Genomic DNA, 12,679 nt, shown 5'->3' with positions numbered 1-12,679 from the left:
CTCGAGTGAGGGATTTGCAGGGGGTTCCACGGCGTTAAGTATACTTGATGGAAGGAACCGTGGTCTGAGGCTCCCCCCACCTCTACCGCGGTTTTGGAAGAGCGTTAGGCACCAGACGTTGGCGGGCGACGAGCAGTAGCAGTAGCTCCTGCTGCGGCTGTTTTAAAGATTGCGGCTCCTGCCGCGGCCGAGTTAGAGATAGCAGCTTCTGCCGCGGCCGAGTTAGAGATAGCGGCTCCTGCCGCGCAGCGTCAGAGACCTCCGCACAGAATCAGCCTCTCGCCGCAGAACGGCAAAGAGGCGGCAGCTCCCGCAGCACCCACAGTCCCCGGTCCAACCCAGCCTCTGGCTGCACCGCCATGCCCGCGCAGCAGCAGCAGCAGGCTCCAGGCGTGGACACAGGCAACAGGTAAGGCGTGGCTCTCGCTCTCGCTGCTCTTGCTGCTCCTGTGATTCGGTAAACTGGAAGTGGGAGTTACTGCAAGAGTAAGTGGGGAGTGGTGGGAAGCAATACTTTCTACAATGTAAGGTTTAAACCATTTAAAAACAATGGGATTGACAATCTGTTTCTCTCCCTTATAGTGTGTGACTGCAGGGGTTCCTGAGCCCTTCTTCCATGGGGCCCAAATAACACTTAAGTAGGGTAAGAATCTGGGAGCTGGTCTCAAAGCATGACGCTTAGATAGTGTCACATCTACACTGCATTCAATTTATGCCAACATGGAATTGAAGGACACCTGATCCTGAATCATCAGTCTGTATATTTCTGTTGGGAACACACAATTGTCATTATTGTCTTTCAGGTACTTAAGGGACCTAGGAAAGTATGGTGGCAGCAAGGGTTAGACCACCGACATAGTAACATATACACTGAGAATATGACACCAGAGGATTCGATGTCTGTCCTGACGACTGCCATGGACCCTGTGGAGCCAATAGGCAGAAACATATTGACGGTGTAGTGGGGCTGGGGTGCTAGTTCTCCAATACCCCACATATACCTTTTATTTCCAAGTGGTACAGTTTATAGTATAAGTAACTATACTGGGTCACCACATTGTTTTTTTAGTATATCTTAGTAATAAGTACCTCCCTGATTTCAGTGTGCAGGACCGCTCTTCATCATATGGGGTTTTTGAAGATCGTGGGGATGTCCTAAGCTGAAGCATGACACCTGGTTCATATTGTGGTACATAGATTTGGACAGTTCCTTCGAGAAGTAATGATTGGCCTCCTCCTTAAGCCTTTTTTGTGGGTTGGCTTCAGCTGTGGGCATTGCAGCTTTTGCCAAACACTGAAGATCTCCTAAGTTTGGTCAGTTAGTGGTTGTACATGTGGAGTGTGCCCTTTGCCGTTTCCAGTTGTCGGGAGAGGTTTTTCACATTGGCTCCCACCTTTGTGGTTGGTCTAATCTGACCATACTATGAGCATGCTGCCAATGTTTTTTATGATTTGTGTTTAGGATAGCTTAAAACCATCCTCTTTGAAGGGGAGCCAGGCAAAGATCAGATGGGCTCGGATCTCCTTGCTTGGATTTGCCTTATTACACGTCCTTATTAATTATCTGAGCCTGCAAAGAATGCTTCTGGAGTTTTCTGTGGCTCCTGTAGTGTTTGATAGAATATAAAAACTCTATCAAAGTTTATAGTCAGTAATATAGGTCAGCATTCACTTGTATGGTAAAATAGAAGTTTGCCGCTGGAAGAGCAATTTCCAAGTTGTATTCTTATCCTTGAATTGACAAGGTTAACAGCTAAGGCATCTTTGCCAGCAAAGTAATGCAGGAGATATTTCTTCACGTTTCCAGCCATTTGTTTCATAGCTGATATACAGCTCTTGAATTATGGCTGCCTTTATTCTATATGGGAAGAGAAAATAGAGCAACCGTCTTGCACTCAGTTAACAAAATGAGCAAAATCTGAATAAAGTTTCACAAAGTTCAATACAATAATCAATCGCGTGCAGTAGGAAAAAGGCCCTGCAAGCCTTTATAATTACTGATTAGAGAATGCCTAGATTGTTATCTAGAAATCCTATTGCACTGCTCAAGTCACTCGTAATGAGTGTACAACGTTAAACAGTAATGTTTTGTTATCAATTTTAAACAAATATATCAATACAGTGTAGTAATAAGAAAAACGACGAATGAAGAAAACAACATGAAGTCTTGTGGTTTTTGACTTAAGTCTCTTTATGTTAAGTCATGCAATTCCTGGATGTTGTTGTAAGTTCACAAGATCCATACAATAAATGTTCAGAAAGGTTCCAAAGGTATCTTGAATTAAAAATCCCAATGCATTTCGGGCAACAAAGATGGCCCTTCTTCAGGGGAATCTAAAGAGAAAATGTGATACAATAATTGGACTAATAGTAAAGGCAGCACGGCAAACAGAGTCGAATTCAAGGGGTGGGGGTACACTGGTAGTCACAACAATCAGTTATGTCACGTAAGTAGTAAAAACATTAAGCTGAAAAAATGTGCATGAGTAATAACAATACCACAAAAAAGTGAAGAGGGTGAAGAAAATGGTAAAGAAAACATCATAAAGAGAAACACGATAGTGATGGGATGTCACTAAAATACCAAAGACTTGAATCCAAAAGAGTGCATGAGTAGTAGTGCAATATCCGAGAAGAAAAGTGAAGAGGGAAAAGAGCAGGAGGTTAGTGCGATGCAAAAAGACTGTCGTGATGGAAGGCAAGCTTAATAGATGTGCACGTGCATAAACACGCGGTGATGAAAGCTTACCGGTATGAGCAGTACGCTCGAAAATCCAAATTGATGAAATCTATCATCCTTGAAAGATGGTCTCTGTTACAACTAGAACCTGATTTCAAAGGCATGTTTTCTGAACCCCCTATGTTCGCATACAAGCGTTCACATAACTTAAAAGAGATTCTTAATCAACCAGTTCAACCTCTAACATCCCACAGAGGCATGATGAAATGCATGAATTGCTCTAACTGCAATAACATTATCACAGGCAAAAGCTACATCATCCCAGATCAGGCAAGCTAATCACCCTGAAATTTAACGCCACATGCAACAGTCATCATCTTGTTTACTTCATCAAATGTCCGTGCGATTTATTTTACGTGGGAAAAACCGAGAGAGCCTTACGCACTCGAATTACAGAACACAAGAGTTGTATCAGGACCCATACCACTAGTTCCCCGATTGCAGAACACTGGTGCACATCGAGACATAATATTTCTCAACTTAAATGTGGGGTCCTGAGGTTATCGAACATCGCCCTGATCGAGACACCAACAAGTTCCTATCTCAACGGGAAATGTGTTGGATATGGTTTATGCAAACATTGTTCCCACTTGGACTTAACGATAAATTTGACATGGCTTGTTTCCTTTAAATCACCTTGTGCCTCTAAATAGCATTGTATACTGTTTACTTACTGTTTTTTAGTTCCATTTTCATGAGTGAATACATTCGTTTTCTGTAATCATGACTGCGGTTACTCTCAAAATTTCCAAGCAATAGCGAACACCTAAACACTTACCATACAGCCCAAAAGTCATTCAGGCTGTCGATCATCAAAGACAAACAGATACATGAAAACCAATTTTGATGCAAATTGGTGTGGGAGAGTAAGAGTAAGAACTCAAGGAAATTCTGGGCCCTTATCAATCATTCGAACCCGAGTTCTTCAAGCTTCGGATCAGCAAATATCCAAGAAGTAGAATGGGCAACATACCTCACTGACCATTTTAGGTCACAAGAACATCTAGGACCCACAGGACATGGACCACCAAGAGAAACGGACATCGGCCCCTGTATCAAACGGAGCACATCCACTGAGTTGCCACACTTGACTGATGAGGATTACCAGGTTCCCGAAGACAGGGTCATTACAGCACTGACAAAAGCAAGACAAGACGGAGCACCCGGTCCTAATGGCCTCCCACAGAGCCTGTTCAAATCTGATATAGCCTTCTGGTCTGGAATGCTAACAAATCTCTTTAACTATGCATTGAGAACTGCAACAATCCCAGACTCATGGCGGGGTGCAATAATTCACCCTATTTACAAATCAGGATCACGCGCTGCCCCCAATAACTATAGACTTATTGCCCTTTTGGATATTGAGGCCAACCATTACGCAGGGCTCCTCCTGGAGGACCGGAGGCAATGGGCAAAGGATCATAATCGGATACCGATGAACGAAACAGGGTTTGTTGCAAATTCAGGGACCATGATCAACCTACTAGCAGTGTCATCTATTGTCGACAAAGCCCTTTTAACATCTAGGTTAGTATTCTGCTGCTTTGTCGACTTCAAAGCTGCATTTGATAGGGTCCCCAGGGTGGCTCTCTGGGAAAAGCTGAGGAAGTGGGGAATTCCCGACAAATTACTGGATGCAATCATCCAACTGCATTCACGCACTTGGGTTCGAGTGAAGCTAGGGTCCGGCACGCATCTCTCGCGAAAAATTATGACAACTAGAGGCGTTAAGCAGGGATGCGTGCTGGCCCCTCTTCTTTTCAATCTGTTCATAGCAGACCTATCAAGGACCTTGGATGATATAAATAGTCACCCGCCAAAGGTAGGAGGCACGACATTAAGTAACCTTTTATATGCCGACGATCTGGTCCTGTTTAGCCTCACCAGGGTCGGGCTGCAAAGGCTTCTTGATACACTGTTTCGATACACGACCATGAACCAACTAGAAGTCAACTTGAAGAAAACCCAAGTTGTCCCGTTTGGGAAGAAACGATATGCCGGTGGCGGATGGTCATTTAACAACACAAGCCTCGCCATAGGTCAGTCATACAAATATCTAGGTGTCCATCTGGACTCTAGGGGCAACCTTATAAAACAGCGTAATGAGATTGCAGTTAAAGCCACGACACTTGCAGTGTCACTAACCAAGCTCTCGAAAAACCTCTCAGGTCCAACTCTTTCGCCCCTTTTGGAAGTCCTGAGAGCAAAAATCGGCCCTACCCTATCGTACGGCATAGGGATATTCAAGGGCAAATTGAACACTGCTTTAAACCAGCATACAAACAAAATTTATAAAAAGGTTCTTCAGCTGCCAAGTTCCGCATCCCCAGCACAGATAAGATTAGAGATGGGGTTACCAAATTATGAAGCTTCCAGTATCGGTGTATACCTAAATCTTTGTCACAAACTAAGACTGGTCCGACCCAGGCACATTAGAATCCCTAGTCTGGCAAGAAACTATTGAGAAAAACCCAGGAGGAATTTTTTTTGCCTTTTTAAGGACTACATCCAACAAATGTCAGCAACCGACCTCTGGGCCCTCAATCCTAGTCAGTCCGTATTTAAAATCGCAATCAAAAAATGTGTGAGAATGAGATCACTCATCATAGATAAAGCACTCTTCTCGAAACGCAGTCACTCCTGGGCAGTTGTTAATTCCTATAGTCGGCTAACCCCTGCCACTTATTTCTCCAGCACATATTCACTGTATCTAAAACACAGCCTTATATCTATTAGAATGGGTGACTGGCGATTTTTACAAAATTTACCCCCTTGGCGACGCACGGTGGAGGACACAACTTGTAGAGGGTGCGGCAAAACAGCAGAAACGCTGCTGCATGTGGTTTGCATCTGCCCGGCCTTCAACCTCCAACGTAGGCGCAAGCTCAGGGCCGAATGGAATAGGCTGGGTGTTCGGACTTGTAGGCAAGCCATCATTGTGGCTCTGAGCCCTGAAAACACAGACTTAAATATAAGACTGACAAACTTTATCCAGCAAGTGTATCGTAATTTTAAGCAAAAGAGGTCTGCTACCGCTTCTCCCCTATCTTTTTAATTATATAATGCACTTTAAAACAAATTCCAAACCGCTAGGTAGTCTGCAACAAAAATAAAATGCGCAGTACCCCTTGAACAGGGTTTGTTTTTATATGTATGAAAATATAGTTAATGGGAGTAACACGAAAGGGGCTAAGACATTTGCACATTATGTTTTAATCTTCCATGTTCTTCTCGTTCCTCTTGTGTTTTTACTTTTCTTTTAAAAAGGCATGTAATTTGGAGGCTTAGGTCGTGTAAGATGACTATTTATATTATGGCTGTTCAATCGATCGTTTGTATTGCTATTATTTTTAAGTTTGTACATAATGTGAACTTGAAATCCTTTTTTAAAGATATTTGTTTTATATCTAAATAAAGATTTTTTGATTTGATTTGATTTGTAATCATGACAATGTTTCAATTTGTTTTATCGCAATTTTATTGTATGAAATGATGTTTATTTTTCCATTGCTGGACTACTCCTGATATGACATGCTCCCCATTTTTCCACTCTTCATTTCTTCATTTCATTCCTTTTCATTGTTCACCACCATCGCACACCCTCTTCATATGGCCGCCGTTTTTCCTTAGCTTTCTCACAATTTCCTATTGCCCGTCATTAGTTTCCATCAATTCACTCGTTTCCTTTATCATGGCTATGCTTCCGTGACTCCCAGCGGTTTGTTTGGCACTCATGAGGATTCGTTGAGACTCCGATTGAAGCTCCTTTTTGGTGAGTTCTCTACTGACTGTCGTTTCACTCGCACCTCATTATTATTTTTTATCGTATTCTATGACTGTATTTTACTGACGGTCTTTAACGTACTGCAGGTTGCCCAAATTCTTATTTTACGTATGTGCTTCATCTAGACGTCCCGTTTGGTAAGCGCATGCCTTACACATTTGTCACTTTTGATTCACACCGCTCCTCGGTTTCTTCACTCACACATTACCACTCAACCTTTTCTCTTTACAGTCAACTTCATTGATTTGCCGTTCCACGGCTAATTTGGCGAAAATGTAAAAGTTTTTTCGAGCGTACTGCTCATACCGGTAAGCTTTCATCACCGCGTGTTTATGCATGTACACACCTATTAAGCTTGCCTTCCATCACAACAGTCTTTTTGCATCGCACTAACCTCCGGCTCTTTTCCCTCTTCACTTTTCTTCTTGCGATATTGCACTACTACTCATGCACTCTTTTGGATTCAAGTCTTTGGTATTTTAGTGACATCCCATCACTATCGTGTTTTCTTTACCATTTTCTTCACCCTCTTCACTTTTTTGTGATATTGTTATTACTCATGCACATTTTTTCAGCTTAATATTTTTACTACTTACGTGACATAACTGATTGTTGTGATTACCAGTGTACCCCCACCCCTTGAATTCGACTCTGTTTGCCGTACTGCCTTTACTATTAGTCCAATTATTCTATCACATTGTCTCTTTAGAATCCCCTGAAGAAGGGCCATCTTTGTTGCCCGAAATGCATTGGGATTTTTAATTCAAGATACCTTTGGAACCTTTCTGAACATTTATTGTATGGATCGTGTGAACTTACAGCAACATCCAGGAATTGCATGACTTAACATAAAGAGACTTAAGTCAAAAACCACAAGACTTCATGTTGTTTTCTTCATTCGTCGTTTTTCTTATTACTACAATGTATTGATATATTTGTTTAAAATTGATAACAAAACATTACTGTTTAACGTTGTACACTCATTACGAGTGACTTGAGCAGTGCAATAGGATTTCTAGATAACAATCTAGGCATTCTCTTTATTCTATATGGGGGCATTTGATGCAGGAGTACTGTGAAGAAGGAAAGGCAGAATTGCATAGCGTGACAGCATCTTCCCTTCTATGCCGTTTCCTTCTCTCCTATCATTCACCGTGAAGGTTTGGTGCGGGGAAAGGATCTCAGTTTCATCATCTGTTGCTAAACAAGGACACAGATGTGCTGTGCATGCTACAGAACAGACCCCACACATGAGCCCTTCTGGTGGAAGTCCAGATTTATTGGCCTGATGTCCCAATTTCTGGATCTCTCAGTGGATGAGGGTATGGGAGCGCTGAACGGGGATCCTGCGTTAAGGGATAATGTAGCAGGAGCAGCACAATGATCATAGCAGTCTGGCTGACTAAACAAAGTAAACATAGGGTGTGTGGTTAAAAGTTGTCTTTGAAAGAACCATGTTGACTCAAGGAACCAATGTGTGATACATGCATCTTTTGAAGATATTAAACAGTTAATGGTTCTGCCAAGGGGTAGGGGATTTTGCATAGCTTAGATGAGGGATAGGAATGGCAGAGATACAAAGATTAAACTGAGATTGAATGTTAATGGGGGTCCTGGAGTTACTTTGACCCCATGAAAAAGAGTCATATGAAAAGACAATAGCACCTCAGTTCTCACCTGAACAATGACAAACACACCCTGGATCACGGGGTAGATAATCATGAGCTTAGATGTACAGGTCATGTATCCCAGATGGTGTCCGATTTTGAATCCATCCAAAAGAAGCGTACATATGCCAAAGACGACGAGGCCACCTGTAGAACAACAAAGAAGTAGAAATGCTTATTTTTAACCTGTTTCAACCAAAATAAATGTCTCCAGTTAATCCTTATTTTGGTGTTTTATATGCAGCTATTCTTCCTTGCATTTAATCCATGCCTCCTTGTCTTGCAGCTGCAATAGGCATTCTAATTCAGTGACTACCTCCCTCGCTTTTCTTCCTGAGTACATGGATGATGAACAATGAGGTCTTTCCTTGTTTTTATACCTCCAGGGTTAGTGTGGGTGCAAGATGTATAAAGACTGTTGTGCATTTTAACTATATCTACCACAAGATTATGAGCCTCTGTGTAGGTTAATGCTGTCTGGTAATGGCAGCAGGTGTGGTGTGGGGAGTACCTGAGATCAGCAAACCAGAAGACAGAGTCACCCTGACAGATTGGGAAATGCTGGAAGGTAAAATGCAAATGATCTGCCAAAACTATGCTCCACAGTAAAGAATGCAGTTCAATATATAGTTGCCTCACAACTGCCTTCACTTCAAAATTAATAACTACCATAAGTCATCAGTATTTAACATGCTAAGCATGTAAATAAAATCATGCAGCCAAGAGTTTGCATTACGTATGTCATGTATTAATTACCTAGTGGCGATTGCCAGTAGGTAGTTATAGTTAGGACCTAGTTTCCATAGGAAAGGCGTTTTTTGACTTGCCTATATCTTTGGCACCGGTTGATGAACCTTCCCAATATTTTCCCCAAAAAAACGCCAGGGAAATTCTTGTTGTCCTTGGAAAGTTTTGGTGCAATCCGTCAGGCGGAGTACAAGAAAACGGGGGGGGGGGAGGGGGGTAGGCGGAAATGTGCAATTCCCATGTTAATTCCCATAGTCATTTTAGACATGACTACAGCCTGAACCACTGAACAGAATAACACCAAATTTGGCAGAATGGTAGCTATTTGTCCTGAAAGCGACCTTTTTGTCAATTGGTGTAAATCCGTTCTGTAGTTTTTGAGATATTGAAAAAACGAACAATTTGTGTATTTATAGGGATGCAGATCCTCAAAGGATCCGAAAGTCCCCATGGTGAAATCTGATTGGCTGCCAACACTTCAACTAGAAAGTGTTGGCAGCCCTCTTGGAACTCGGCTTCAGCCTTGTCCCACCAAAAACTTTTTAAAAAAAGAAGTGGGCAGGGTAGGAATACCCTAACCCTCTAGGCCTCTTGGGAGGGTTCTGCAGAGACCCTGCCTGGGACAGAAAGTAATTTTTTTTAATTTGCGGCTGGAGCCTTGCTGGATGTGTGGCTCCCAACAGAAAAAAAAGAAGCGCAGACTATTGTGCTTCTGTAATGTTTAGCCCCCTGGGTGGGCAAGGTCTCATGAGCATGCAGGATGTAAAAAGAGGGGAGCACATGGGGCCACCCTCCTGGGGCTTAATTATCCCCCAGGGACCACCACCACCACCCCAAGGCTCATAATATGAATGTTGTGATCGACCCGTGGACCACCACCTCCCAGTAGCTATTTTAAAAATGAGATGGGGAGCCGCGTGAGCCACCCTGCCCCTGGGACAGCCACCTCCCAAGGTTATTTGTTTTTTAAAAAGAAGGAGGAGGGCTGCACAGCCCACCTCCTTGGGCATTCTCGCCTTGAGGACCACCACCTCACCAGGGCTGCCCTTGCTGAAGAAAAGAGGGAGGACCATGTAGCCCTCCTCCTAGAGCCATACATGGCCCTAAGGACCACAACCCACCAGGACTGGCTCCTGCTATGTCCCGGGGTACCTAAAACCAAAGGTTACAGGGACGTTATAGTTAGGAACTACACATTTTAAAACCTTAGAAATTCACTGACCAAACCAAAGGTTACAGGAACATTTTAGTTAAGAAATAGAATTTAAAAAACCTTAGAAATTCACTGAAAAAAACAAAGTTTGCAGGGACATTATAGTTAGGCTAACATTTCACTCATATAAAACCAGAGAAATTGAGCAATTATAGTTAGCTGATCTAACTATAACTTATGCCCCCACAATTCACTGCCTATGACCTAACATATTACATCACTCAGGACATGGTCAGTGACATCACTGATGACATCACTGATGACGTCACTGATGACATCATCCACAGAACCACTCACACACCCACTTACACCCCCATACATCTCATGAACCCACTCCCACACAACCACTGACATACCCATTTACATACCCATACAAACACTCACATACCTACTCACTAATCCATAGAGCCACACACCCATCAACTTACCTATGCAGCCACTAACACAACCACTAACTCACATATACAGCCACTCATGCACCTACTCACTGACCAATACAGCCACTCACACATCCAGTCATGCAGACATATACGGACAGGGGCAGCATGGCCAGCCGTGGAAGATGGCAGTCGCCTGAATGCGGAGCTCTGGGGCTGGGCCAATAACTCCATCCTCCATATATCCACGCATCTGTGGTGCCTCTGCACACAGCTGCCACATGGCCGCCGAATGCTATACGGTGACACGTCTACAGTCGTGCACCGACAACGCTAAGCCCACCAACGTCGATCCGACTCACGGCCAGACGTGTGAAGTACGCGAGGCCGCCGGCTTGGGCCTGGTGCGGCCAACAGGCATGGTCTGTGCCTGATAGTGAGTGGAACACCCTGTGGACCTATCCGACCGATGCGTGAGTCGGACAACACGGCTTGAAAGACCGATACTGCTAGGTGTGAAAGAAACAGGACACAGCGGAAGCGAGGCGAAGAGACCCATGACTCCCATGGAAACAAAGCAGTAAGAGGGCGCGAGTGACGACTGGGCCCTGCTGTGCTGTGCAAGATCTGGCAAGGCGATAGAGGCTGGTCTGAGAACTTGAGACCCTCACGGACTTACTGTTTTGGAGGCGGTTGGTGATGTGAAGCTGTTGGGCTGAGGACCGCTGGTGCCCTGCAGAGTGGCGGGGAGGCGAGGTGCTCTAGGTCCTCCTGAGAGCCCGGAAAGCATAGAGAAGGCCGCTGCCGACTGCAATGCGAGGAGCCACTCCTCAGTGAGGCGCGCACTACAATTCTGATCACGGAGCGGGGCGGGAAAAAGGAACGGATTCCTCCCCCTCTCATCATGTTGGAAATTGTTCGATACACGCCACAAGATTTCCAGCAAAATCTACGAGTTATGCAAGTGCCACAGATTAAACCGCACTGTCTGGTGTACTCATCTAGAGGACTAGTAAGCAGCCTTTTTTTCTTGTTTACAGTGTTCAGTACCATATGTAATGTAACTTGAGGTGTGCTGAGGAAAAGGCATACAAGCGTCAAATACTGCATCAAAGACAAAAGTATGTGCTGAAGTGAATCGAGCAGAAACTGGTAATTGCATATTGGTGTGTTGCTTGGTCTGCCCCTTATACCCCTTTGGAACCAAAGTGTGTAGTTGTGCAGTGGGTGTGAGCGCTGTACTCCTCTTCTGCACAAGGGGGAATCATCAGTAGCGGCCATTTTGTAACCCAAGAAAGCGAATATGGGTAGGCCGAAAGGAAATTAGGCTGAACAAATGACCCGCCACTTTCGTCGAAGGTGATCCCAGACACCCCTGCCAATGAAACTCCGCCTTCAGATAAATTAGACATTATCCTGAAAGAGATAAGGGAATTTAGAACGGTGCTGGAGCAGTAACTAGGTAGGACTGATGTGAGCCTACTAAGAGACGATCACAAAAACTTGTCAGAAAAAGTTCAGAAGCACGCAGAGACCCTGTCAGAGACAACTCCGTGGCACAAAGCACAGACAGAAGCGGTCATGCGACTGCAGCAGTAAGTCAAGAAACTGCAAACCAGAGGTGATGATGCAGAGGGTAACGCCCGTAGAAAAAACATACACATCATTGGTATGCCAGAAAAATGTGAGGGACACGACCCAACGCAATTTGTAGAACAACGGCTCTGCACTGCTGTCGTACCGGAAGGACTGTCAGATATGTTCAGTGTGGAGAGGGCCCACGGGGTGCCCACTGGAAATCACCCGCCTGGGCTGACACCAAGACCAATGGTGGCGAAAATTCTGAACTATAAGGACTGGGACACGCTCCGCATAAAAGCAGGAGAATGCGCCCCACTGCTGAATGAAAACACCAGAATATCACCCTTTCCGGATTATACTATGCACGTACAGAGGCAGAGAGAAACTTTCTTTGGGTTAAAAAATAATTTGTAGCAGCTTAACCTACATTATGCCTTAATATTCCCTACCAAGCTCAACATTTTGCACGGAAATACCTGCCACCTCTTGGAAGACGCAGATGCTGCTTGGACATGGAAACTTACCGGACTTGGAGATCTTGGATGAAAACAGGCAGCCCCGGAGGATGAG

The 12,679-nt window shown here is 44.2% G+C and overlaps 1 protein-coding gene across 2 annotated transcripts in view; it reads right to left on the bottom strand.

Moving 5' to 3' along the window:
- Nucleotides 1-12,679, bottom strand: part of LOC144767333 (proton channel OTOP2-like) — a 319,185-nt gene that overhangs the window by 263,058 nt on the left and 43,448 nt on the right. For both annotated transcript variants that reach the window (XM_078650816.1, XM_078650815.1), the window contains exon 2: nt 8,202-8,338. In XM_078650816.1, the coding sequence (XP_078506942.1) occupies nt 8,202-8,338 (137 nt within the window). The remainder of the gene's footprint in view (nt 1-8,201; nt 8,339-12,679) is intronic.

This window comes from Lissotriton helveticus, chromosome 7 (genome assembly GCF_964261635.1).
Source record: "Lissotriton helveticus chromosome 7, aLisHel1.1, whole genome shotgun sequence".
In the NCBI taxonomy this organism is placed as follows: domain Eukaryota; kingdom Metazoa; phylum Chordata; class Amphibia; order Caudata; family Salamandridae; genus Lissotriton; species Lissotriton helveticus.
The sequence above is the reverse complement of the archived record's forward strand: the minus strand, read 5'-3'. Positions and strand labels throughout refer to the sequence as shown.